At 36.2% G+C, this 23386-nt stretch overlaps 1 protein-coding gene and 2 long non-coding RNA genes across 11 annotated transcripts; 1 reads left to right on the top strand and 2 right to left on the bottom strand.

Moving 5' to 3' along the window:
* Positions 1-12724: 12724 nt before the first annotated feature.
* LOC147506725 (F-box protein At3g07870-like) lies at positions 12725-13948 on the bottom strand. Its single transcript, XM_086605825.1, has one exon. It carries the CDS (start codon positions 13946-13948, stop codon positions 12725-12727), a length of 1224 nt encoding a protein of 407 aa, XP_086461951.1.
* A 471-nt stretch (positions 13949-14419) lies between these two features.
* On the top strand, positions 14420-16951 carry LOC147506724 (uncharacterized). Of its 3 annotated transcripts, none has more exons than XR_015193896.1 (6): positions 14420-14549; positions 14718-14794; positions 14879-14964; positions 15042-15148; positions 15690-15788; positions 15880-16128. It is a non-coding gene; the product is annotated as an uncharacterized LOC147506724 (long non-coding RNA). The 3 variants fall into 3 exon arrangements; XR_015193895.1 differs by adding an exon at positions 16562-16951 and having other exon boundaries at positions 14431-14794; positions 15880-16054; XR_015193894.1 differs by having other exon boundaries at positions 14431-14794.
* A 1753-nt stretch (positions 16952-18704) lies between these two features.
* On the bottom strand, positions 18705-22955 carry LOC147506723 (uncharacterized). Of its 7 annotated transcripts, none has more exons than XR_015193888.1 (7): positions 22920-22955; positions 21944-22075; positions 21733-21857; positions 21504-21649; positions 21292-21419; positions 21077-21197; positions 18705-20983 (listed from the first exon to the last, which is right to left on the bottom strand). It is a non-coding gene; the product is annotated as an uncharacterized LOC147506723 (long non-coding RNA). The 7 variants fall into 7 exon arrangements; XR_015193889.1 differs by lacking the exon at positions 22920-22955 and having other exon boundaries at positions 18705-19743; positions 19863-20983; positions 21944-22913; XR_015193891.1 differs by lacking the exon at positions 22920-22955 and having other exon boundaries at positions 18705-19743; positions 19878-20983; positions 21944-22913.
* Between the last annotated feature and the right edge of the window lie 431 nt (positions 22956-23386).

The following is a 23386-nucleotide window of genomic DNA, read 5'->3' as shown; positions in this document are numbered from 1 at the left end:
GCGTAATTGAAACAAGACCAACATGGTTGGGTAGGACCAAAATTCATTACTACACATAATTAAGGACTTCGATTAGTAATATGAACCCGAGACAAGCTGAACACCCTCAAATTGATGTTATTGGTTCTCTCTAACCAAACTCCTAATCTCACCGCAGCATGAGCAATTTGCAGAGTCAATTACTTCTCTGTTTACAACTCTCATAGTGGGAAGTGTAGGGAGAATGATGTTTACCGTACATGTCACCATCTATAAATCGAAAAATAAAATATCGTGAGAGAAAATGTTATGAACAGAGAGACAGAAAAGAAATAGCATGAGAGAGAGAGCGTGAGAGAGGAGAGAATATTAGGGAGAGAGAAAGTCAGGATGGAGAGAGAATGGTTATACTCTTATTTCCATTCCTTATTTTTCTCTTTTATTTGTGGGGGTTTTTTTTTTGTACAAGTGGGTTTTTTTTTTTCTTTCTCACGTGATATCCTTTATTTTTTGCCAAGTCCGCATACGTACATCCGTTTGGGAGCACCGTTTGGGAGCGGGACTATATATATATATATATATATATATATATATATATATAACTGTTAGGAATATACAACTTAATTGTACTTACTCTTTACCAATTACCAAACTATACAAACCTTTTGTCTTGTAAGTGTCTTGTACTTCTTAATTAAATCCGAGCCTAGTGTAGATACACTATGTCCTTAAGACAGATTTTCCCCCTCACGGTGCTTGAAGGTTGATGGGAAACTATCTCCCAAGATAGAACGGATTTCCTTCTATAGAAAGCTAGCACTTCAATTCTATAGACTCAGCGAACACAACATAGTATTTGACTAAGAACAGAGGGAGAAGAGAAAAATCAGAACTCTGTGTGATCTGGTGTATTTTTCTCTCCAAATTCATCCACTATTTATAGGTGAGTGGTGCCTTTTCGTAACAACACAGTGACTCTTGGGAAAAAGTAAGCAACTCTTTGAAAAGTCACATGTTTCGAAAGGACACACCATTTCGGCATATAAAGCATCCTTTTTGAACCGGTGCTTTCGAAAAGGTTGCACCTTTTCGGCATGATGCAACTTTGTTTCAAACCGGTGCACATTTGAAAAGGTCGCACCTTTTCGCATAATGCACTTTATTTCAAACAAATGCATCATTTTGAAAAGGTTTTTCTCACATTACGTACTGTTTCAAGAAAAAACCCATTTCATCTTAAGTGGGGTAACTTGGGAGACAAACTACTCATTCATATTTAAATGGATTTGAGCAAATCATTTTTCTAACAATCCCCCACATGAATGAAAATTTGGCTTCTTCTATCATAAACATCAGATTTCTGTTCTTTTACAAATGAAAAGATACCGCATCAGGTCAAGTAGCATGGGAGGCCTTGAACTTGCCTTAGTGAAAGTCGATCGGATTTAATTGGACGATCAGTAGACTTCAATTAATGTACTTGAACTGTCAGCCGTTTGTATAAACCTAGACAATCATCTTCACGCAGTACCGTCTCGAATACTGTTGGTTCTCACGTTTGTGTTCATTTTGGCCTTGAACACTTCTTGGTTTTAGATAGTGCTTTTGAGATATTTGTCTTTAAAATTCTCATAGAAGCGGCCCCACTTCACACTAACATAGGTGATTTCTATAAAGAGTATCCTGCAATACTCCACTTGGATAACATAACTTTCCAAGATATAGTAAATCATTAAAAGCTTGACTTATCCTGGTTCTCGCGGCAGATATGCACTGTCTTATATAGGAATGGGTTAGAGTATAATATTACTCTCCAGTGCTAACTGAGTCACTAACATAATTCAGTTGGCCCATTGAACCTAGATCTTGGGATCTCCAAATAACTAGGTTGGTTTTTCCATTATGATGACTCTTGGTTGATTATCTCAAAAGCTTTAAGCCCATTCCCTTGATAATCTTTCTACTTGCTCTCTTGTTAAACCTTTTGTAAGCGGATCTGCAATGTTATCTTTTGACCTTACATAGTCGATTGAGATAACTCCATTTGAGAGCAATTGTCTAGCGGTATTATGTCTACGGACGTATATGTCAAGACTTCCGTTATACATGCTACTCGATGCTCTACCAATAGCAGATTAGGCTGTCACGGTGTATACATGCTTCCGGGTAATGTGTTTAGCCCCAGTTTGGAATATCCTCTAAGAAATTTGAAGCCACTCTACTTCTTCTCGGCCTTGTCCAATGCTATGAATCGGATTCCATAGTGGACCTCGCTATGCACGCGTTTGTTTTGAGGATTTCCAAGAAACGGTGCACCTCAAGTGTAAAGACATATCCACTTGTGGACTTTGAGTCGTTAGTGTCGGATATCCAATTAGCATCGCGATACTTTACGGGCGGCTGGATATCTTGTATAGTGCAAACCAAAATTCTGAGTATACTTTAAGTATCCCAAAACTCTCAATATGGCAATCCAATGATCTCGCCGGGATTACTTTCATTATATCGACTTAGCTTGCTCACGAGTATGCTATGTCGGGCCTTGTACAGTTCATGACATACATTAAACTACCAAGTATCACGAGAGTATTCTAGTTGAGATATGCTATCTCCGATATTTTTGGCTAAATGAAGATTTACGTCAACTGGTGACCTTTTTGGTGTGATGTTATATTTCTTGAACTTGTCAAGAATCGTCTCAATGTAATGAGATTGTGATAGAACAAGTCTATCCTCCATCCTAGAGATCTTAATTCCTAAGATAACATCAGCGACACCTAAATCTTTTATGTCAAACTTACTAGACAACATTTGTTTGGTAGATTTTATGACATCCATATTACTACCCAAAATTAGCATATCGTCTACATAGAGACAAATAATGACACATCCCTTTAGAGTGCTTTTGACATAGACACACTTGTCACACTCATTTATTTTGAAACCGTTTGACAACATTGCATTGTCAAATTTCTCATGTCATTGCTTAGGTGCTTGCTTTAATCCATATAAAGATTTAACAAGCTTGCAAACTTTCCTTTCTTGTCCAGGAGCAATAAACCCTTCGGGTTGTTCCATGTATATTTCTTCATCTAACTCACCATTCAAGAATGCCGTCTTTACATCCATTTGATGTATTTCAAATCCATGTATTGATGTTATTGCTATTAGCATCCTTATGGAAGTTATTCTTGTAACTGGAGAGTAAGTGTCAAAATAATCCAATCCTTCCTTTTGTCTAAAGCCTTTGACCACAAGTTTAGTTTTATACTTGTCGATTGATCCATCAGTCTTAAATTTCTTTGTGAATATCCACTTATATCCCAAAGTCTTGGAACCTGATGGTAAATCTACCAATTCCCATGTATGATTTTGCATTATGGATTCAATCTCGCTATTTATTGCTTCTTTCCAATAAGTAGCTTCTGGAGATGACATTGCCTCATTGAACGTTTGAGGATTATTTTCCAACAAGTATGTTAGAAAATCAGGTCCAAAAGACGTTGGCGTCCTTGACCTTTTGCTACGTCTAGGTTCCTCCTCAATTTCGCTTTGTGTAGGATGGTTACTAGTTGTAGCATCTAAAGTTCTCTTTGTTGAACTTGACTCTATACACATGTTATACGGAAACGTCTTTTCAAAGAATGAAGCATTCCTTGACTCTATAATTGTATTAACATGTATATCTTGAATCTCTGATTTATGAACCAGAAAACGATATGCACTACTATTGTTTGCATATCCAATGAATACACAATCAATAGTCTTGGGTTCTATCTTCACCTTCTTAGGTTTAGGGACTTCCACTTTAGCAAGACACCCCACACTTTTAAGAATTCAGTAGGAAGTCCGATGACCTTTCCACAATTAGGTATGGTGTTTAAAGCGTCTTCTTGTTAGGAATCTTGTTGAGAATGTAATTGGCAAAAAGCAAAGCTTCCCCCCACAAATTCTGGGGCAAACCAGAACTTAACAACATAGCGTTCATCATCTCTTTTAGAGTTCGGTTTTTGCATTCTGCAATACCGTTTGATTGAGGTGAATAAGGAGCCGTAGTTTGATGAATGATTCCATGTTTGAGCGAAACCTTCAAAAGGTGATTCATATTCACCTCCTCTATCACTCCTTATAGCCTTAATCTTTTTGCTTAGTTGATTTTCAACTTCATTTTTATAATGCTTGAACACTTCAATTGCCTCATCTTTACTTCTCAACAAGTAAACATAACTATATCTAGTGCTATCGTCAATAAAAGTAATGAAATACTTTTTACCACCTCTAGTTTGTACATACTTAAGATCACATATATCTGTATGTATTAAGTCTAGAGGTTCAGTACTTCTTTCAATGGAATGAAAGGATGATCTGGTCAACTTGGATTCTACACAAGTTTCACATTTATGGTGTGGGTCTATTTTTATCTTTGGTATATAGTCCAAATTAATTAATCTACGCAAGGTATCATAATTAACATGTCCTAATCTACCATGCCATACATGTGAAGACTCAATCAAGTAAGCAAAAGATTCAACTTTATTGGCACTCTTTGGCGCAATAGTAAAACAAAATATCCTAAAGAGACCATCCTGAAGATAGCCCTTTCCCACGAATACATCATTCTTAGTTAGTACAAATTTATCAGAAACAAAGACTAACTTAAAGCCATTCTTGCTCAGCAGCGACCAAGAAACCAAATTCTTGCGAATGTCAGGCACATAGAGCACCTCATTTAGAGTTAGTTCCTTCTCAGAAGTCAACCTCATCACCACCTTTCCTTTGCCTTCAACCTTGGACGTAGAAGAGTTCCCCATAAAGAGTTGTTCTTCCTTTCCACAAAGATGATAAGTGGTGAACATCGACTTGTTGGAGCATATGTGGCGAGTAGCACCAGTATCCACCCACCATTCCCTTTCATTTCCAATCATGAGACATTCAGAAACCACAGCAGATAGGTTCATGTCATTAACACTATCAGAAAGCGTGTCCATTGTCACATTTGCTTCAGTCTTTTGCTTCTTGTACTTCTTTGGCTTGTGACATTCACTTGCCTTATGTCCAGCCTTTCCACAGTTGTAGCACTTGCCCTTGAACTTAGTAGGCGTACTACTCTCTTCGCCTTGAGCTTTGTCTTGGAGCTTCCTCTTTCCCTTAGCACTAGATCCTTCCACAACATTGGCCTTTGCCACCATGGGATCCTTGCCCTTCTTCTCAGATAGGCGGTTATCTTCTTCTATCCTTAGACGGACAATCAGCTCTTCAAGATTCATATCTTTGCGTTTATGCTTAAGATAGTTCTTAAAATCCTTCCAAGATGGTGGTAATTTCTCAATCATAGCAGCCACTTGGAAAGATTCTCCTAGGGTCATTCCTTCAGCAATGACATCATGGAAGATTACTTGAAGTTCTTGGACTTGGCTTATGACGGTCTTACTATCCGTCATTTTGAAATCAAGAAATCTGCCAACTATGAATTTCTTCATGCCAGCATCTTCACTCTTGTATTTCTTGTCCAACGAATCCCAAAGTTCCTTAGCAGTCTTGAACACACTATATACATTGTATAATGAGTCAGCCAACCCGCTAAGAACATAATTTCTACACAAGAAATCAGCATGAAACCAAGCATCCTTGGCCAAAACCTTCTCCTTGTCGGTTTCATCAGAGCTTACATCAGGAGCCTTATCCCACAGAAACCTTGCCAAGTTAAGGGTGGTCAGATAGAAGAGCATCTTTTGTTGCCAGCGCTTGAAATCAGTTCCATTGAACTTTTCAGGCTTCTCCCCATGAGGAACAGAATGGGGAACAGTAACAGCAGGAGTAACTGGTGGTGTTGCCATATTCTGAAATACAACTACACTTTGTTATTCCTTTAAACCAAAAAAGAAAAGAAAACAGAAACAAATTTCGCGTTAAAGAAGAAGAAGAAAAAGAAAATCTGTCTTAAGTTGTTAGGAATATACAACTTAATTGTACTTACTCTTTACCAATTACCAAACTATACAAACCTTTTGTCTTGTAAGTGTCTTGTACTTCTTAATTAAATCCGAGCCTAGTGTAGATACACTATGTCCTTAAGACAGATTTTCCCCCTCACGATGCTTGAAGGTTGATGGGAAACTATCTCCCAAGATAGAACGGATTTCCTTCTATAGAAAGCTAGCACTTCAATTCTATAGACTCAGCGAACACAACATAGTATTTGACTAAGAACAGAGGGAGAAGAGAAAGATCAGAACTCTGTGTGATCTGGTGTATTTTTCTCTCCAAATTCATCCACTATTTATAGGTGAGTGGTGCCTTTTCAAAAACAACCACGGTGACTCTTGGGAAAAAGTAAGCAACTCTTTGAAAAGTCACATGTTTGAAAGGACACACCATTTCGGCATATAGCATTTTTGAACCCGGTGCCTATTTGAAAAGGTTGCACCTTTTCGGCATGATGCAATCTTGTTTCAAACCGGTGCATTTTGAAAAGGTCGCACCTTTTTCGCATAATGCATTGTTTCAAACAAATGCATCATTTTGAAAAGGTTTTTCTCATTACGTCATTGTTTCAAGAAAAAACCCATTTCATCTTAAGTGGGGTAACTTGGGAGACAAACTACTCATTCATATTTAAATGGATTTGAGCAAATCATTTTTCTAACAATAACTACCTCAGTTCTCATTTGTAAGACTAATTTTTCAATTTAAAGTTTTCTAAATGGTTTTTTTTAACCGGTTCAGATTAGACCGTCCCGGTTCAAATAAACCTAGCTGGTTCTTTGTTAAGAAAAGTCCTAAATATTTGTGATCTTTTAAAAAATTCTGATCCTATATGTTTTTGTAATTTGGGTTCCGATCCTATATGCTTTTGTAATTTGGATATATATAGGAGAATGGTAAAAAGGTCGTGGCATACAGGTTGAGTGGTTAGATAAAATATAGGGGAGCTCATCAATTAAAGCCTTAAAGGAGATGAAGCTTTTGGTGATTAAAACAATCGATTTTGAACTGATTCACAAAGAAAAAAGTGGTAGATAAAATCTCTCAGGTGTTGAGAACACACACAATGATTGTTGGTGGAGTAATTCTTTTGAAGGGATTTATTGCTCAAGTTTCAAAGACTACATATAGGTGCTCTTGAAATCTTCTTTTCTGGTTGTGTAGTATCAATTGCTAGTATTACCAAGGTCGGTTATACATTTTTTTTTTACTTTTAATTACTTAGAAAGAATGTTACTTCTATCACTTCTATATATGTTTAAAGATTTATTTGGAAATTGTAATATTGCTGATTTTATACTCAAATTCATTGTCATAATTGGAAATACATTACAAGTTTAGCGTATTTATAAGAGGGCTATTTTTATAGCTACGATTAATTTTCTGGATTTTAATACATTCACAAGAATGCATAGAATTTATGCGAAGTTGTTGTTTAACAAAATGTGTGAGTGTGGCTTTGAACTTCCTTTGGAAATTCATGAGTAAATGTTTTGTTAGTTCTTGATATGTGACCCGGAATAATTGAGTTTGACTCGGAACTTAAGAAAGGAGTTGTTATCCTTAGGGTGAAAAACCCAAAAGGGGCATTGTATCCATGTGTATTGACGTTAGTGTACACATCAAGGAATGCTTGATTGAGCAGATTCGAAAGTCGACCCAATAGTAACGTGTTTGTAACGCCCCAAATCTCAAACAATTATATACCTAAGATGTGTGACTTTTCTGGGAAATTTCGGCAGAGTCTCATTTGTATTTTCAACATTTCATAAATATAAACCTGTCATAACCTAAAAATTTGATAAGAATACATCCAAACCAAATATAAAACCTCATACCTCAGTCGTAAATTCAACTACTAAAAGATATACTGATTCGTAGAACTAGCTACTTAACCATCTCGACCAATGGCAGTTAAGTTAAGTTAAGTAACCAATCCTCGAAGGATAAAATTATAAATATACAAACATCCCAAAAACCCTAATACACAACTTATATAGTGCAACTAACATACATACATCTTAGTCCCATAACTATCAAAATGTTTACGCCCTTAACAATAAGTACTTACTATAAAGCCTTCTAAAAGAGATACAAAATAGAAAGATACTAAAGCGTCTTGACAAGTGCCAGATCACTTGAGTACCAAACTAATATCGGTTAAACAAACTAAACAAATAAAGATATCTCTAATATAGCAACCGAGTGGACACAAACACAACTAGAATTAATGACACTCATAGCGATAAATATCTAAGTTATAGTAAAACTTACTCTCAGTGCCATTCTTACATCTATCTATTCGTAACCAAATGACATATGTACAACATTAAACCTGAATCACTTGATATCGGTTCTTCCAAGCAAAATACGTGAGGACCCAATATTAAACATATCACACTAAGCACGCTCTAACATATATAGTTATGAAATAAAACAACGATCAAACATCAGAAACAAAGAACTCTACGGGGTAGGTATCTACCTACGGAAGCGGGTGTGCCAGGTGGCTACCTACGTACCCTTTCAGGGATCAACCCATACGTAGTTCTCCTAAATATAGCACAACAACATTATAACTCAACAAACCCACATAACAAATCAACAGTTCGGTATTATATCTCAATAGTTTGATATAATAACTCGAATATCGAAACTCAACAGATAAACTATCTTTCCATAAAAATGAATTACACCTCATATTGCACAGCACTCACAATATCATTCAATGACTGAATACCAAATCATTTAGGTTAAGACATTATTGTTTAAAAGGACGATACCGAGACCAAACACACCATTGAAACCAATAATACAAACACCAAAACAACTAGATAAACATCATAATTAAAGCAATTGTCGGAAAGGACAATAACGAAACACATCACCATTAACAATGGATCGATATACTTAAATTAATTATGCACTCAATACTAATACAAACTTAAAGTAAAATAATCAACAATCATTTCGAACATATATATTTCTTAACGTGTAATGATAAATATATATAACCTTCTTCTCAAAGTCAATGGCAAATCCCTCATTAGATTCGGGAAAAAATAAAAGAAATATTTACTTGCTTTTGAGTTACCGAATAAGCTCTTTTAAGAAATCAGCTTCAAAGCTAAGATGCATCATTCCAAGCAAAGTCTACAGTCCTTAAAGATTTCCCCATAAGTTCCATACTATAATATAGTAAAACCCCCAATTATTCCCATCGAAATAGCTCCAAATCGACACCCCACAAATTAAAACCCTACTTTGTATTTCTTAGAAATAGTGATGATTAAGAGTCCTTCAATCACACAACTAGTCGAAGAAATGGAGTAAATTCTTCCCTACAACAAAACCATAATATTTTCTTTTGAAGACTTTAGGAGAAGAGATCGAAGTCAGAGAGAGCGAGAGAGAAGGTCGAAACTATTCCCACTTTCTTTTCTTTTCTTTTCTTTTTTTTTTTTCTTTTTTATATATTTTTTTTCATGGACCCAACCATGGGTCATGGGCCACCACCCCTAAGCCCAATAATAATACGGCGTTTTACAGTGTTTGTCGAGTGGTTAAGTCGACATGGTGTTCACATATTTAGAATAAGGATTTCACATTATTAAGTGCATGGTTTTTGCATATTATATGTTTTAAGAAAATATAGCATTTTCATTGTATTATTATGCTTTCAAACCATGTTGTCTTTTGTAGTGACTCATTAGGCTTCTTGGAAGCTCACCCCCTTTTTTTTTTCTTCATATTAGTACGCTTTCAATTCACACGTGGCATTATGGAATTCGTGGATAGTTGGAATTCAGAGTTGGATTTAGTAAGAATAGTAGTAGGTTTCTTTATTGATTTCATTCATAGTTGGATGTAAGACTAAACATTATTTATTTGGAGTTTATTTGGGTAGTAATATCGATGTTTTGGGAATTTAAGTTATGTTGAACCGTCATTATTTAAATTATGATATTTGGAATAAATAATTAGACTTGGAGAATATTATTTGTGAAATGTCACGTCTTTTATATTATGGATAGTGCAACTTGGGTCTTAAATTAAATGATCTATTTTAAAATATGGGGTGTCACAAAACTCACAAGTCACACGACTACTATAAAAGCCAACCCATAAAACTACGTTGACTTGATTCAAAATTGTTAATTCAATATATAATTGGATACGTAAGCATTTGCCCCTATAGAAGAACAACCATTACCAAAACCTCCCATTCCTAATATATCTTAATCGAATCACACTATAATATTAAATAGAGTCCTAAAGAGACTCCATTTTACTATGTACACTTAGTCAAGTCAGGTGCTATACCAAAAGTCCCAAAAGCAACCCAAATTCGGTGGACTAAAGATTTTGGAAGCTAGAACATATGGCATATGGGAGGGTTCAAAGTTATTAGCTTAGCTTATGAGGAGTTCATAAAATATCTGCTAAGATCATTTCTAATGCAAGTCATTATTTTCCCCCTCTTTTTACCTCCTGTTTCGACCAGATATGATCAAAACATCAAGTGTTGATAAAAGAGACGAAGAACGTAGAAAAGTAATTAGAAAAATGATGGTGTTCGGGGGAATGATGAGACTGTACCTTGCGGTTGCCTACATACCCAAATTATCAATGGGATCAAGTCTCAAAAACGTAGTTCTGAATGAAAAATAGTTTGGTATTTATATAGGTAGAGTAGAGAGTCCTTGTAGCTCAAGTAATCTTGTAGCTTGAGTAATTGTGATATACTATAACTTTCAACTGATAATTATCTCTTTGATAAGAAAGCGAATCGGGACATAAATCAACGCACATTAGTGGCAAAGCCATGTGGCTAAGGTTCAACCTTAGTCACATGAGTTTATAGATGCAGACATTGATCCATGATATTGCGAATTGAGCTTTAGCCCTGTCGATTAAACGAATAAAGTGGAGACTCCTACCAATTGACGTTTGCCACGCAGGTGGGGGTCGAAACACCTCCATGTAGGCAGTATTTCCCCTCTTTTCCACCGTTTTGGTGGAAAGCAAGGTAAAGTTGTCCAACGCAAAGGTAAATATTAATCTCGTACGGGATGTTAGATTCCGTTTGGACGTAAAAATCGAAAAAACGTTCCGGACGGAATGAAACATCCCGTCTGAAAAAAGAAAAAATAAAAAAAATAAAAATAAATTAAATTAAATTAAATTAAATTAAAAATTAAAAAAAAAATTAAAAATTAAAAATTAAAAATTAAAAAAATTTAAAAATAAATAAATAAATAAAAACCCAAAAAAAAAGTCGAAAAATCATGCGAGACAGAATGAATGAAACATTCTGTCCGAAAAAAAAAAACCCATTTTTTTTAAAAAAAACACACACACACGAAACAGAATTCAACATCCCGTCCGAAGTTCACAACTCAGCCACTATCTCGGTTGAAGATTTCACATTCGTTTTGACTTGGGAAAATAGTCACCTTAGTATTCACTTTTGCATTGGGCAAAGATTTTGAACCATTTGGAGGTGAATAAAGTTACAAACCCACCATAATGACTTGCATTGGAAATGCTCTAAGGTGTGGTGGAAAAATTGTATTTGGGAGACAAATTGTCATCAATACTTTTAGCATCATTGCTAGAAAATATTATCTTAAGGAAAATTATATGGAATACTATACTTGGTTAGTTCTTGTCTACTGTTGATTCCGTAGATACGTACTTTTTTTATTTCTCAATTTTTGCGATTAATTAATCAAGGTAAGCTCACAAATAATACATGATTTATTTATTTGATTTTCTACGGTTATTTAGCTTGTGGCCCTACTTTAATGAGGACTCTAATTGGAAATTAGTATTTGACCCCACTTTTGTCAGTTGACTTGGTCAACTTTAATGCCATCGCCTTTCATTTTTCTAAGAAGTCGAAGGGTTTAATTATCAAGGGCGAGTTATTTCTTCATCCATTTTGTATTTATTTTAAAGTACATCCATTTTAAGTTTAATTTTGTATTTATTATCAAAGTCGAATGTACTTGAGTTTTAAGTTTGTATTTATTTTAAAATCCATTTTGTTTTGTTTGTTATTTATTTATTTATTGATAACGAGGTTTACAAATAATTAATAATTATGACAAACGTGCAATAAGCTGTGCCAACAAGTTTTTTCTGAATAGTTATTTTATTTTATTTTATTTTATTTTTATTAAATTTAAATAATTTTTTTCTCTTTTTTTTTTAAATTTTAATTTAAATCATTAAAAAAAATGAAACATTATGATGCACGGGTTATACCTAGTAATTTAATATATCGGCCTCCGTTCGTAAGATGGGTTTGAAAGCTAGTAGTATCTTAGGCTGAGTCCAATGGCTCTCTATCCCTTTAAAAGTAGTGTTAAAGTCAATAAAGTAGAAATTTAAAGTCGATAAAGTAAATTTAAAAATAAATTTAAAGTAAAATTTAAAAGTCGATAAAGGAAATTTAAAGTCAACATATTTTACTCTCTATAATAGAAGTAAAATAGAGATAGAGAGTGAAATATGTTGACTTTAAATTTCACTTTTTATCGACTTTAAATTTACTTTAAATTTTTATTTTTAAAATTTCTACTTTATTGACTTTTAAATTTACTTTATTGACTTTAACACTACTTTTAAAGGGATAGAGAGCCATTGGACTCAGCCTTATAGTTGGTAAAAACATTAGTTGAGGATACAAGATGTTTATTTGCAGCTCCAACCCACCAGCATCCGAGTTACTAATCTCACTAAAAATAAAAATACATCAAGGAGATAAAGTCATCGCTCCATCTATGTTCAAGGAAGCCAGGCTATTGATTTGAGCGAGTGCCCCCACTCGAGTTCCTGATGTAAGACACGGGCGTCCAACTCTTACAAATGTACCCAACCTTAGATCGTAAAGGAACAAGTTTCTGTGATACACACGCAATAACAATTTGTCACCGTATACTTGTATTGCTTCCACCTCAGCTTCATTCCACCATCTATGTTGTCTTCCATAGACAACCTTGCATGAAAACTTTATTGGAGCAATGTGAACGACATGCCTTTTGGTCCAAACTTGCTTTATAGAGTCCTCTAAAATCCATATGTCTAGTAGCAAATCAGAGGACGAGTTATCTGAAAAGCACAAGCACCCTTTTATTTCTAAGAGTCCCATACAATAGTGTCTTCTTTCTGAGCTGCCACACTGGCTTCCTGGGTGTGGCATTGTGGAAAATTCCTCCCGGTCGATATTGAATATCAAAATAGAATGTGAACAATCTGGCCAAACCTCAAACAGTCTCCTATATTCTTGATCGTTAACCATCCAATGTAGAGCTCCATTAAAGACTGTAGGAGCTCTATTGACATCTGGTGGATGAGAGACATCCCCAGGAATCAGTCTTAGCAATTTAGTGGCCAAGCTAAGTACTGAGAATTTGAAGAATCCACCTTCTTCCTCGATGAAAATAACTCTGTACTCCCCAGCCTTTGGGTGGAAGAAAAACCCACATACAGAATAGAATATTGGTTCTGTAGTACGCTTCATAATGACAATAAATTCTTGTCCAGTAACAGGATTCCAAATAAGTACGTTTGAATTTTTTAATGATTTTTTTATCAGAAGAAACCCGTTGCAAGAACTATAAACTCGTGGCATAGCGTATCTTGAGTGGTCGGGACTTGATAACTCGAATTTGATGCTTTTACTAACAATCTTCTTAACCTTTTCATCAGTGAAATTCATAATGATTTTCCACTTGGGTTTAGCACGACTAAGGGCGGCACTAACTGGATACATTGAATACCAATGGAAAGCAATAACCGGAGTAGCTCGATGGAGATGCATGTCAACAAAATATGGAGTGGGCCTAATGAGATGATGTATACGCTCGGCAGGAAGTCTACTAAGAATGTCGGCAATTACGTCAGAAGGGAGAGAGTCTCCATTTTCAGTTTTGTTTACACATGCTTGAACCCAGGGTAGGCATCGTGTTATATTCATAATATATCTGCACAATATAAACGTATGGCACAATATAGAAATCTAGGAATCAAATTTTTGCTAATTAAAATTTAAAAGAAGAAACAAAAAAAGTTTAAAAAAAAACCCTATGGAGTGGTTGGAGAATTTTTTTCTTCTTCCTCTAATACACTCACGCAGCAGGCCAGATTAATAAAGATAAAAATCCTTAATTTCCTAATCAAACTCGAACTGTGATTACTAGTCCAACGTAAAGATGGTGCCCACCCAACCACCGACTCTTCTTTTTTTTTTTCTATGACTACCGAAACCATGCATGCATTATTAATGCAAAAATCCTTTCTTCTTTCTTATAAACGTACGTAAAGATGGTGTCTTTCCAAGCAATTGTAGAGTTTCAAGCACACCAACACCAACAACAACAACTCACGTCACTTCAACAATTGTATTTTTTTTTTTTCGCAAATTGCAACATTGTCATTGCTGCCCAATTATTACCAACACTGTCTTTGCTGGATGATGAAGAAGATTTCGTGTTTTACAGAACACCAATTGAACGAGAAGAAGATATAACAAGTAGAAAGAAGAAATCAGTTGGTCAATTGTACCCTGGCAACAAGAGGTCCTTCCCTTTTTCTTCATTTCAGTATTCATTCATTATTAAATAAAGTGAGTTGGGATTCTCTCTGTAGGCTTGCGCTACCATCTGTTGTGCTTCTGGGAGATTTTCTTGGACAAATTCTCTCTCTATCTGCTACTATTTCTGTTGACATTGTAATCTTGCTTTCAGGTTCTTTTCAAGCTTGTCGTCATAACTGTACTTGTGAAGATGTGATTGCTGAATCTGCAGACAACTGCATAAAGACGGTACTATACTAAACTGCTTCTATAATTTTCTATTTTCTTTTAATCTATATGCTACTTTTCATAAAAATAATATTCATATTTCAGATGTTGCGTAACTGCAAAGTTGCATGTGTGCTCCCTCGAATTGGTGATTGTGCTAAAAATGACCGCAATGCAGTACTCCCTGCTAGGTATATTTATCTGTGCTTCTTGTTTAAGGTGGAAGTTTTTTTTTTTAATTAATAAATAATTACATTACATGCTGCAGGTGTTGTGACTATGCACTTCTGATACTTGAGTACTGGGCAAATGCAACAAGCAGCTGATCTTTATGAAGATCTAATAAAGTGCTGTGTGGCAGACACAATGAGTGAGGTATTATTTTTTTAGGTTGATGGGTTATGATCACTACAATTTTATATGAGAATTGTGAATTCTAACTAAGACTATCAGGGTGTTGGGTCTAGTAAAATCTTATATGTAAAGTTTTAGGGGGAGACAAATGTACATGCAGCTAGTTGAATAGGATTTTATATATCCTTCTATGTCCTAATTCCGTGTTTTGCGGAAATGAGTGTGCACACATTTATGTACACGATTTCGGTTAAGAGAACCAAGTTTGTTAACACCTTTAAATTTTGGTCTTAAAGCTTTTCATTCATTTGTTTTTTACTTTTGCATGTGTTAGTTAGAAATAAAGATCCTGATGATTTAAGGTGAATTCATCCGTTAGTGAAGCTTTACCTGCGTAAAATAAGTAAAGACAAGTGTGTTTTCGGTTTATAGTTGGTTGTTTTTTGCTTCCGACCTTGTGGTTTAGCCATTTGATTTAATTATGTATTTAAAAATTATTATTACATCTTGTTTTACGGTAGTTTCAGTTAATATAAACCTAGTGGGAAATGAAACTTTTCAGGTGCGATCAACTGCGAGAACTTGTTATCGGATGTTTACAAAAACCTGGCCAGAATGTTCCAGGCATCCATTCTCATCTTTTGATCCCGTCATTCAAAGGGTATTTGTTTCCATCTATTCATGGGATCCCTTGTTAATGATACGAACAAGGTACGAAAACTCAGTGTTTGATGTGATGCATTTCCGTATAGGTTATAAATGAAGAAGGTGGTGTCCCGTGTCCACAGGAGATATGCTTCTCCTTCACTTCGTGATAGAGGGGTGCAATTAATCATTGCGTACTCCATCCCAAACACCTAGTTCTATCGTACCTGGGTACGGAACTTCTGCAATTGTTGCAATGACAGGAGCACACTCTGCCCTCAGGTACACCTCTCTCTTCTGGTCTTGTTTTATCGCAAGCAAAATCTTTAGGAAAAGGTACTGAGAGAAGTCTTGAAAGTGTGCTGCATGCAAGTAAACAAAAAGTTAGTGTTATTGAAAGCATGCTGAGAGGTTTGGATATATCTGACAAACCTTTGCGATCTACTAGCTTGGACCTTGGTACGGAATGTTTCAGCTCAACTACACATTTAATATTACACTGTAATTATTCAGTCAGATTAAGTTTATCCATACAGAACTTTTTTTTTTTAACAATTTACTGCATTATGGATTTATTAACCATTTCCTTAATGTCTAAGCATTAATCACTGTTCCCCTAGTGCAGGAGTTGACACTCCATCAGCTCGTGTTCCGCCACCATTTTCGCTTGCTGTTCCTTCTTCAAGTCATCTCATGGATTCAGTGTTGGCAGATTCAACTGCCTCCAATATTTCTAGAGGTAGTAGTCAGAGCAGTGGGTTAATAACATCCGATCTTATTAGTGCTCAGGTTCATGCTTCCAAAGATCCCAGGAAGTTTTCCTACCGCAGTAGCCTGTCAACTGAGCCTTTTGTCATCTTATACTGCCAAGAGAACTTCTGAGAGACTGCATGATGGGAGACACATTGAAGAAAATACTGATATGAGGATCAAAGTACAGACGATATTTGAACACACATATGGATAGGCAGTATCTAGACACACCTTATAAAGATCCTTGTTTCAGGGAATCACAAAACAACTTTATCCCCAATTTCACTATGCTTCGCACATTGTAATTCTACCATTGCCAATTTTTGCTTGCAACTTAGAACTTTGATTTGGAACGAATGAAAAATTTGACAGCCAATGTTTATAATGCAAGTCAGACTTCACCACCATAGGGGCGGCCGGGTTGCAGGGGATCTAATGAAAGTGCGTTCGTTTTTTTCTTCTTGGAAACCAATGTTTATAATGGAGTGGTGAACCTTTTCTTGCCTCTCATCTGGCCGCCATGGTGGAAAAGGTGTCTCCTTTGTTGCGTTCATTTATCAATTTGATTGATGAAGTTTTTTTTTTTTTTTGTAGCTGAATCACATATGTATGGATTCGTTTAGTTTTGGACGATTCTTTTTCGGGACTAAGCACACTGCAAAGTGTAGTTTGTTAGCATTTATCCTCCGCAGTGTAGTTTTAAAAGTTATAACTCCTTAGAACTCGTGGCTGACAGCCTAGAGTATCTTGGTTTGAAATGGATACATACAATCTGTGTACTTAAGCTTTCATTTTATTTGTTTGATCCAATTATGTGGCTCAAGATATGAATTATCTAACTGCTCTTTCTTATTGTTTTGCAATAGCACTAAACTGTATGCCCTTTTGGTGGTTGGGACTTGGGACTACTACTAGCATATGCCCCCATTCCCCCATGGTCCAGCAATGCTTTTGGCCAAACCGATCCATTTATAATTTTATATACTCCATATGCTAATGCTATCGGTTTAATCATTGTTCATTTGTTCCAAAGACAAAATTTAGATTACCCTTATGGAAGTGTTTGGTTTGTGATGAGCAGTCTTCTGATTGCGAAAATTCTTAGATGTCCCTCAGTACACACGATGTTTCATCTGGGATTTGGAAACTCGATAAAATGGATGTTTGTGACTCGTTGTTAGTTATAAAGACAAGGTGGGATGTTTTCCAATCTGACTTTCCTAGTCCTCTTTACATGAAGAGATGTTATTCTTTAGTTGGATCCTCTGATTCTACTGTCTCTACCCTCGATGAAGAAAACTAATAGTTTGAGTTGTGATTTGCTGTTGGAGAATGTATTACAAACTGCTAATTTTGATAAAGATAAACTCATCTTCAGGTCACCGGAGTATAAATTCAGTTAGAATTTTGACGTATTATTCAACGTGCTTTTGTATGTCACCTCGTAGAGTTGGCAGTGAGCCTGGGAAATCCGAGAGATTTTCCACTCCCAAATCAGTCATATTAAGACTTCACTCACGAAGTTCAGGGATCAAAAAGTAGAGTTTTCCAGCTCAAGATCAAAGGTACCAACTACTTTTGGCTCGACAAAACATGAGAAGAATACAAGGAGAACTAGTAACATGCCTTCAGAGGAAGCTGATTCAAGATGATTTGGATGACGAATTGCAGATCACAGGGAGCTGCTAGAAGACTGCTTTCTGTCAAACATAGACGTTCCAATGAATAACACTTGTTGGCCTCAATGAATTCAATGGGCACAACCGCACAAGGGCGTCAGTGAAAACTTCAGTGAATATGGTTTCTCCCTGGATGAACTTTGAAATGACTACAGGGTGCATAATCCTTTAGCTGACACGTTTTGCAGATTATACTCGTAAATTTACAAACTTGTTCAAACATGCTCTGGCATTTGTGTTATTCAGCAAATTGTCAGAGTTTGTGACCAAAATCCGTTTTGCACTAGAAATGGAGCAACCCAAAGTTTGGCTAATTGATCTCTTAAACGGTTAAACCCAATGAGGTAAACTACTTAGTGCTGGTGCTGGATTCTAATTTAGCAAAACCCATGAGACATAGAAGCTGTAGAAAAGAGACATAACGGGAAAGCACTTCCTGAATCCTGAGTGTATTTGCAGGATCACCAAATTAAAACAACCAACAAATATCCAAGAGAAAGTAGAACAAAGATCAAATGACCAATGATAGGATAACTGAAACCCATGTCGCACTGGTTTGTAGGCATTAAAACGACGACAACATCAAACAACCATTGACAGACGTTACAGCAACATAAGATGATATAGTAGAAACAAAATTAACATCTCTTTAAGAATCTAGAAATCAAAAGTACTCAGACCAAACATTCAGGCGTTTTTAGAACCACCACAATGGCGGAGAACAAGGTGAAGACTGGACTCCATTTGGATATTATAGTCAGCCAGAGTGCATCCATCTTTGAGTTGCTCCCCAGAAAAAATTAGCTTCTGCTGATCAGGTGGGATTCCCTCCGTCTTGAATCTCAGCCTTTACATTATCAATGGTGTTCGAGCTATTAACTTCTAGAGTATTTGCCTTCACAGTTAAGGTCTTCAAGAAAAATTTGCATGCCACCACGTGGGACGAAGGACAAGATGTAATGTAGACTCCTTCTGGATGTCATAATCTGCTAGGGTACGGCCATTCTCAAGCTGCTTACCACTAAAAATGAGCCTTTGCTCCTCCAGTGGAATTTCCTCCCAGTCCTAAATCTTTGCCTTCACTTTGTCGATGTGTCAGAACCCTCAACCTCCAGAGTGATGGTTTTACCAGTGAGTGCCCTCACAAAGATATGCATACCCCAACGTCCGTAGATGAAGGATAAGATGCAATGTAGATTCCTTCTAAAAATTATAATCAGCCATGTCCTACCATCCTCGAACTGCTTCCCAGCAAAGATCAGTTTGGTCAGGTGGGATACCTTCCTTATCGAATCTTTGCTTTCACATTGCCAATTGTATCACAGCTCTCAACCTCCAGCGTAATACTTTGAAGATGAAGTATGATGACACAATGATGCCATATCTGGTAAAAATCTGGGGAACTAGACCCTTCGCTACAGTACTCTGAAGTGTCCATATATGTGGTACGCACATTAGTTTCAATGCAATCTATGCAACCTGCCCTGGAAGTTACAAGCATTCTGACTGTAACTTTTATCCCTCAAAAATCTTGGCGACCTATTGGAAAACATTCCACATCAGGCAGCTGTCTTATGACTTGGGCCTAGCAAACTATCAGTTGAGCACTGAAAGAAAATGCAAACCATTTTTGAATACATAGAATTCTGAGGTATCACCTCGGTAATTCTTACTTCCTCAGGAAACAAGATCATCCATCTAACGGGCTTCATCATGGCACAAATTTCACATCTGAGCATCGCAATACATATAAACCTAACAAATAAAATCTGGTTTCAAAGGGAAAAACCAAGCAGATAACACACTAAATTTCAGGATGCCACCCCTTGAGCAGAGGGGAGCTAATAAAGCGAAGGAAATAAGTAATATCCTTTCATCAATAATCAGAAATATGTAATGCGAACATATCCTTTTCATCAATAATCAGAAATACGTGGCAAAAATATCCTTTTATAAAAAATCAGAAGAGTTTTACAAAGACTATAGACTCAAGACCGTAACCCTAACAAGTACAAAGATTAAGAAATTTTGCGGCTCTAACTCTAAGACGCCAACCAGAGACACTACGCAGCACACAGCACACAGCAAACAGAAGACATCCAGTGAACTGAACACAGTCGTCCATCAGACGTCACTGTCAACGCTTGTAGGGGTGGATCTGGGCGGGGACCCTAGATTTTGTCCAAAAAGAAAATATTAGACTTTGTACTGTTTGTAGTTAGCTGCTGCTATAACTGTTATACTCGTTCCTGAAAAAGAGGCAACACATGTACGTTCAAACTCTTAAAGCACATGGTGGGATGTGGGATGCAGTGAGTTGAAATGTTCACATACATAAGTTTCTCACCAACTAATTTTATGCAATTATCATCACTTTAAACACACTAGTAAGTACTAATTTAAAACTGAATTATTACGATAAGTATAAAGAAGAGTAGGTATATTAACTAAATATGCTTATATATCTCAATGTATTGTAATTAATGTAACTCTATCGTATGAATTGCCGGTGCACTGAGTTATGTATGCCGAATTTTAAAGATCGCAAAAAATTACTTTTCTTACTATACAGAGTGCAGCCCACCCTGTTTTGAATTCCTGGATCCGCCCCTGAACGCTTGAGCTCTGCGGCTTACACTGCTGCTTTCTGCGGCTCTAACTACTAAGGCGTCAACCAGACACACAACCCAGCAAACAGAAGACATCCAATGAACTGAACATAATCGTCCATCACACCTCACTGTCAACGCTTGAGCTCTGCTGCCTACGCTGCTGCTGTCTGCGGATAGATAATATTCGTCAGGAGAAAAGTCAACTCAAACCAAAGAAAAGTGGCCCTCACAATTTCTTTTATTGAAGGTCAGCAACTTACATTAGTATCAAGCGTTTCTAATTTGCTCATCTTGGCAAATATGCTGCCATAGAACTGAGCATCATTCTTACTGAACTCCATCATTTTTTCCTTCAATACTTTATACTCGAGCTTTACGTCCCTAATTCCACAAAGATTCAACCCGCCAAACATTCAGTCAGGAGACATTGGACATCAAAGAATTTGCCAGTTCAATAAAAAGGATCAATACATACCTGTTGTTGGGATCAATTTTCAACGCCTTCCTAATATCGATCTCAGCAAGGTCCAAATCAGCCAGCTGGATGTAAGGTTGTGCACGTCAGTAGAGTGCCTTAACATTCATACTCTCAACTTCTAGCACCTACAAATTATCATTGCAACATTAATCCTTAGCCCCTTGGTTGATGTGATTTGAGTTGTAGGTATAAGTTTATCCATGAGTTACGTTGGTGCAAAGCTTCTCTGCTTGTTTGTAGTCTTTTAGCTTCAGCTTGCAAGCTGCATTATTCCGATTGCAGCTTACCTTTAAAACCTTGGACTGTTTCTTTTCCTCTTCAATGAAGTTGGTGTCATATTCAATAATTTTTCAACCTGATTACAAGGACATTTTCAGTCAGATGCAATAAAACAAAATCATATCTAAAATGATTCGATCCTACTATAAACTCTCTTACCTTTTCATATCATTTAGAAGCCTAAGCATATTTTCCAGCTTTGAATGCTACATTTCTTCTTCCTCTTTCTTCTTAACAGCAGCTTCAATTTTCTCAGGAGTGTTCAGGTCCCAAGATTCTCACTCCTAATAATAGAAAAGGAAAATTTTAAACTCTCCCATACCAGGCACAGTGCAAGAGCTGTACAAAGAGAAATCTCACTTTATGATACCTTGACAAAGGATTCAAGTTCAACTTCATAGTACAGATTCACCATAAGCCAACTCTGGGGGGATTGTAAATAAAGAGTTTTCACCCTTCTTCATGGTCATGATACCCTGGTCCCATCCTTTGATCACTTGCCCTGCCATGGATACCACAAGAATCATTAATTATAGTGGAAAGGTAATTACAGCTAGGCTACATGGAAGGTTCGAAATCATAATTCCAATCCACAAAATTCATAACACGATAACCACAATAACAAAAGATCAACTTGGCACTACATTTTTAAAATGAAACACAAGCACAACGCGCATCTTTACTTACGTAGAAACTTTAAATCTATTTTAAAATCAATAATTTTCTTCCATAGGCAAGAAATACTAGAAAGGAATGCACATACCAATACCAGATATATGTTTGTTCGCATAATAAACAGTTGTCCTCAAACATGTATGTATACGGTTGCCATAGAAAATAATTCACAAATGACCACTAAAGGTTATCTTATAATCTTCGGACGATTCAGGCTCCAGAGCATCTCACATTTGACTGGATGTCTAAACCAGTAAGTGTCGAAGGCTACAAACGAGCAATTAAACAGTTATATGAAGATGGCCACACCGCAAACAGAACTGGTAAAAGAGTCCAGCTATTCAATCTTGGTGTGTTCAAATTCAGCTCATGACATAATATGAAGCGATCATACACATATTCTAATGCTCCTCAAAAAAGTAACCAAGCTTGAACGCAGTAGTAGATTGCTTCTTATATCTTAATACAATTCATGTAAGTCACTGAAGATGATATGTCAAACAGAATACAAATAAACGACTTTGGACATCAAGCACACTTCCAAAACCACTTATCAAATTACACAAGCATGATACATAGCCAACTGATTAAACAATTGGGTGTTCTAATTATATTAAAGTAGAACAAAATAAGTTACTGTAAGATGAAAAAAACGAGACTGAAAAAGCTACCTTTGAATGAATTCTGATTAGAGTTAGAGAAAAGGAAATATGAATTCTAATTCTTTTTCTTTTCTTTTTATTAATTCTAATTTATTCACTAGACCTTTGTTACTTGCATTGTTTTGTGAACGCAACGAGAACAAAAGGATAAGATAGATTAGATTGATATTAACAAAAACTAAACATAGTAGTAGTAGAGCTAGACTCTTCTTTTCCAAGTAACTTCTTCATCATTTCTCTTCAATCTCCTTCTGCATTTCACTTCTCACACTTCTTGTAATGAATATATATGAACAAGAGCATAGATGGATATAAACGGGGTGCGTGTGGGAGCAGTCGCACCCCGAGATTAGAAAAGATTCACTGCCACATAACTAATTGCCTATAAAAATATTCAAACTATAAATACTCGCCCTCCCCTTAATTTTTTAAGGCAATCTTTCACCCATCAAAGTGAGAATATAATAAAAAAATAA

Source organism: Coptis chinensis, chromosome 4 (genome assembly GCF_015680905.1).
Source record: "Coptis chinensis isolate HL-2020 chromosome 4, ASM1568090v1, whole genome shotgun sequence".
In the NCBI taxonomy this organism is placed as follows: Eukaryota; Viridiplantae; Streptophyta; class Magnoliopsida; order Ranunculales; family Ranunculaceae; genus Coptis; species Coptis chinensis.
Note: the sequence above shows the minus strand (reverse complement) of the source record. Positions and strands in the feature narration are given on the sequence as shown.

Coding starts and splice junctions, on each gene's coding strand:
- LOC147506725 (XM_086605825.1), bottom strand. CDS start 13,948: ATGAATATAACACGATGCCTACCCTGGGTTCAAGCATGTGTAAACAAA.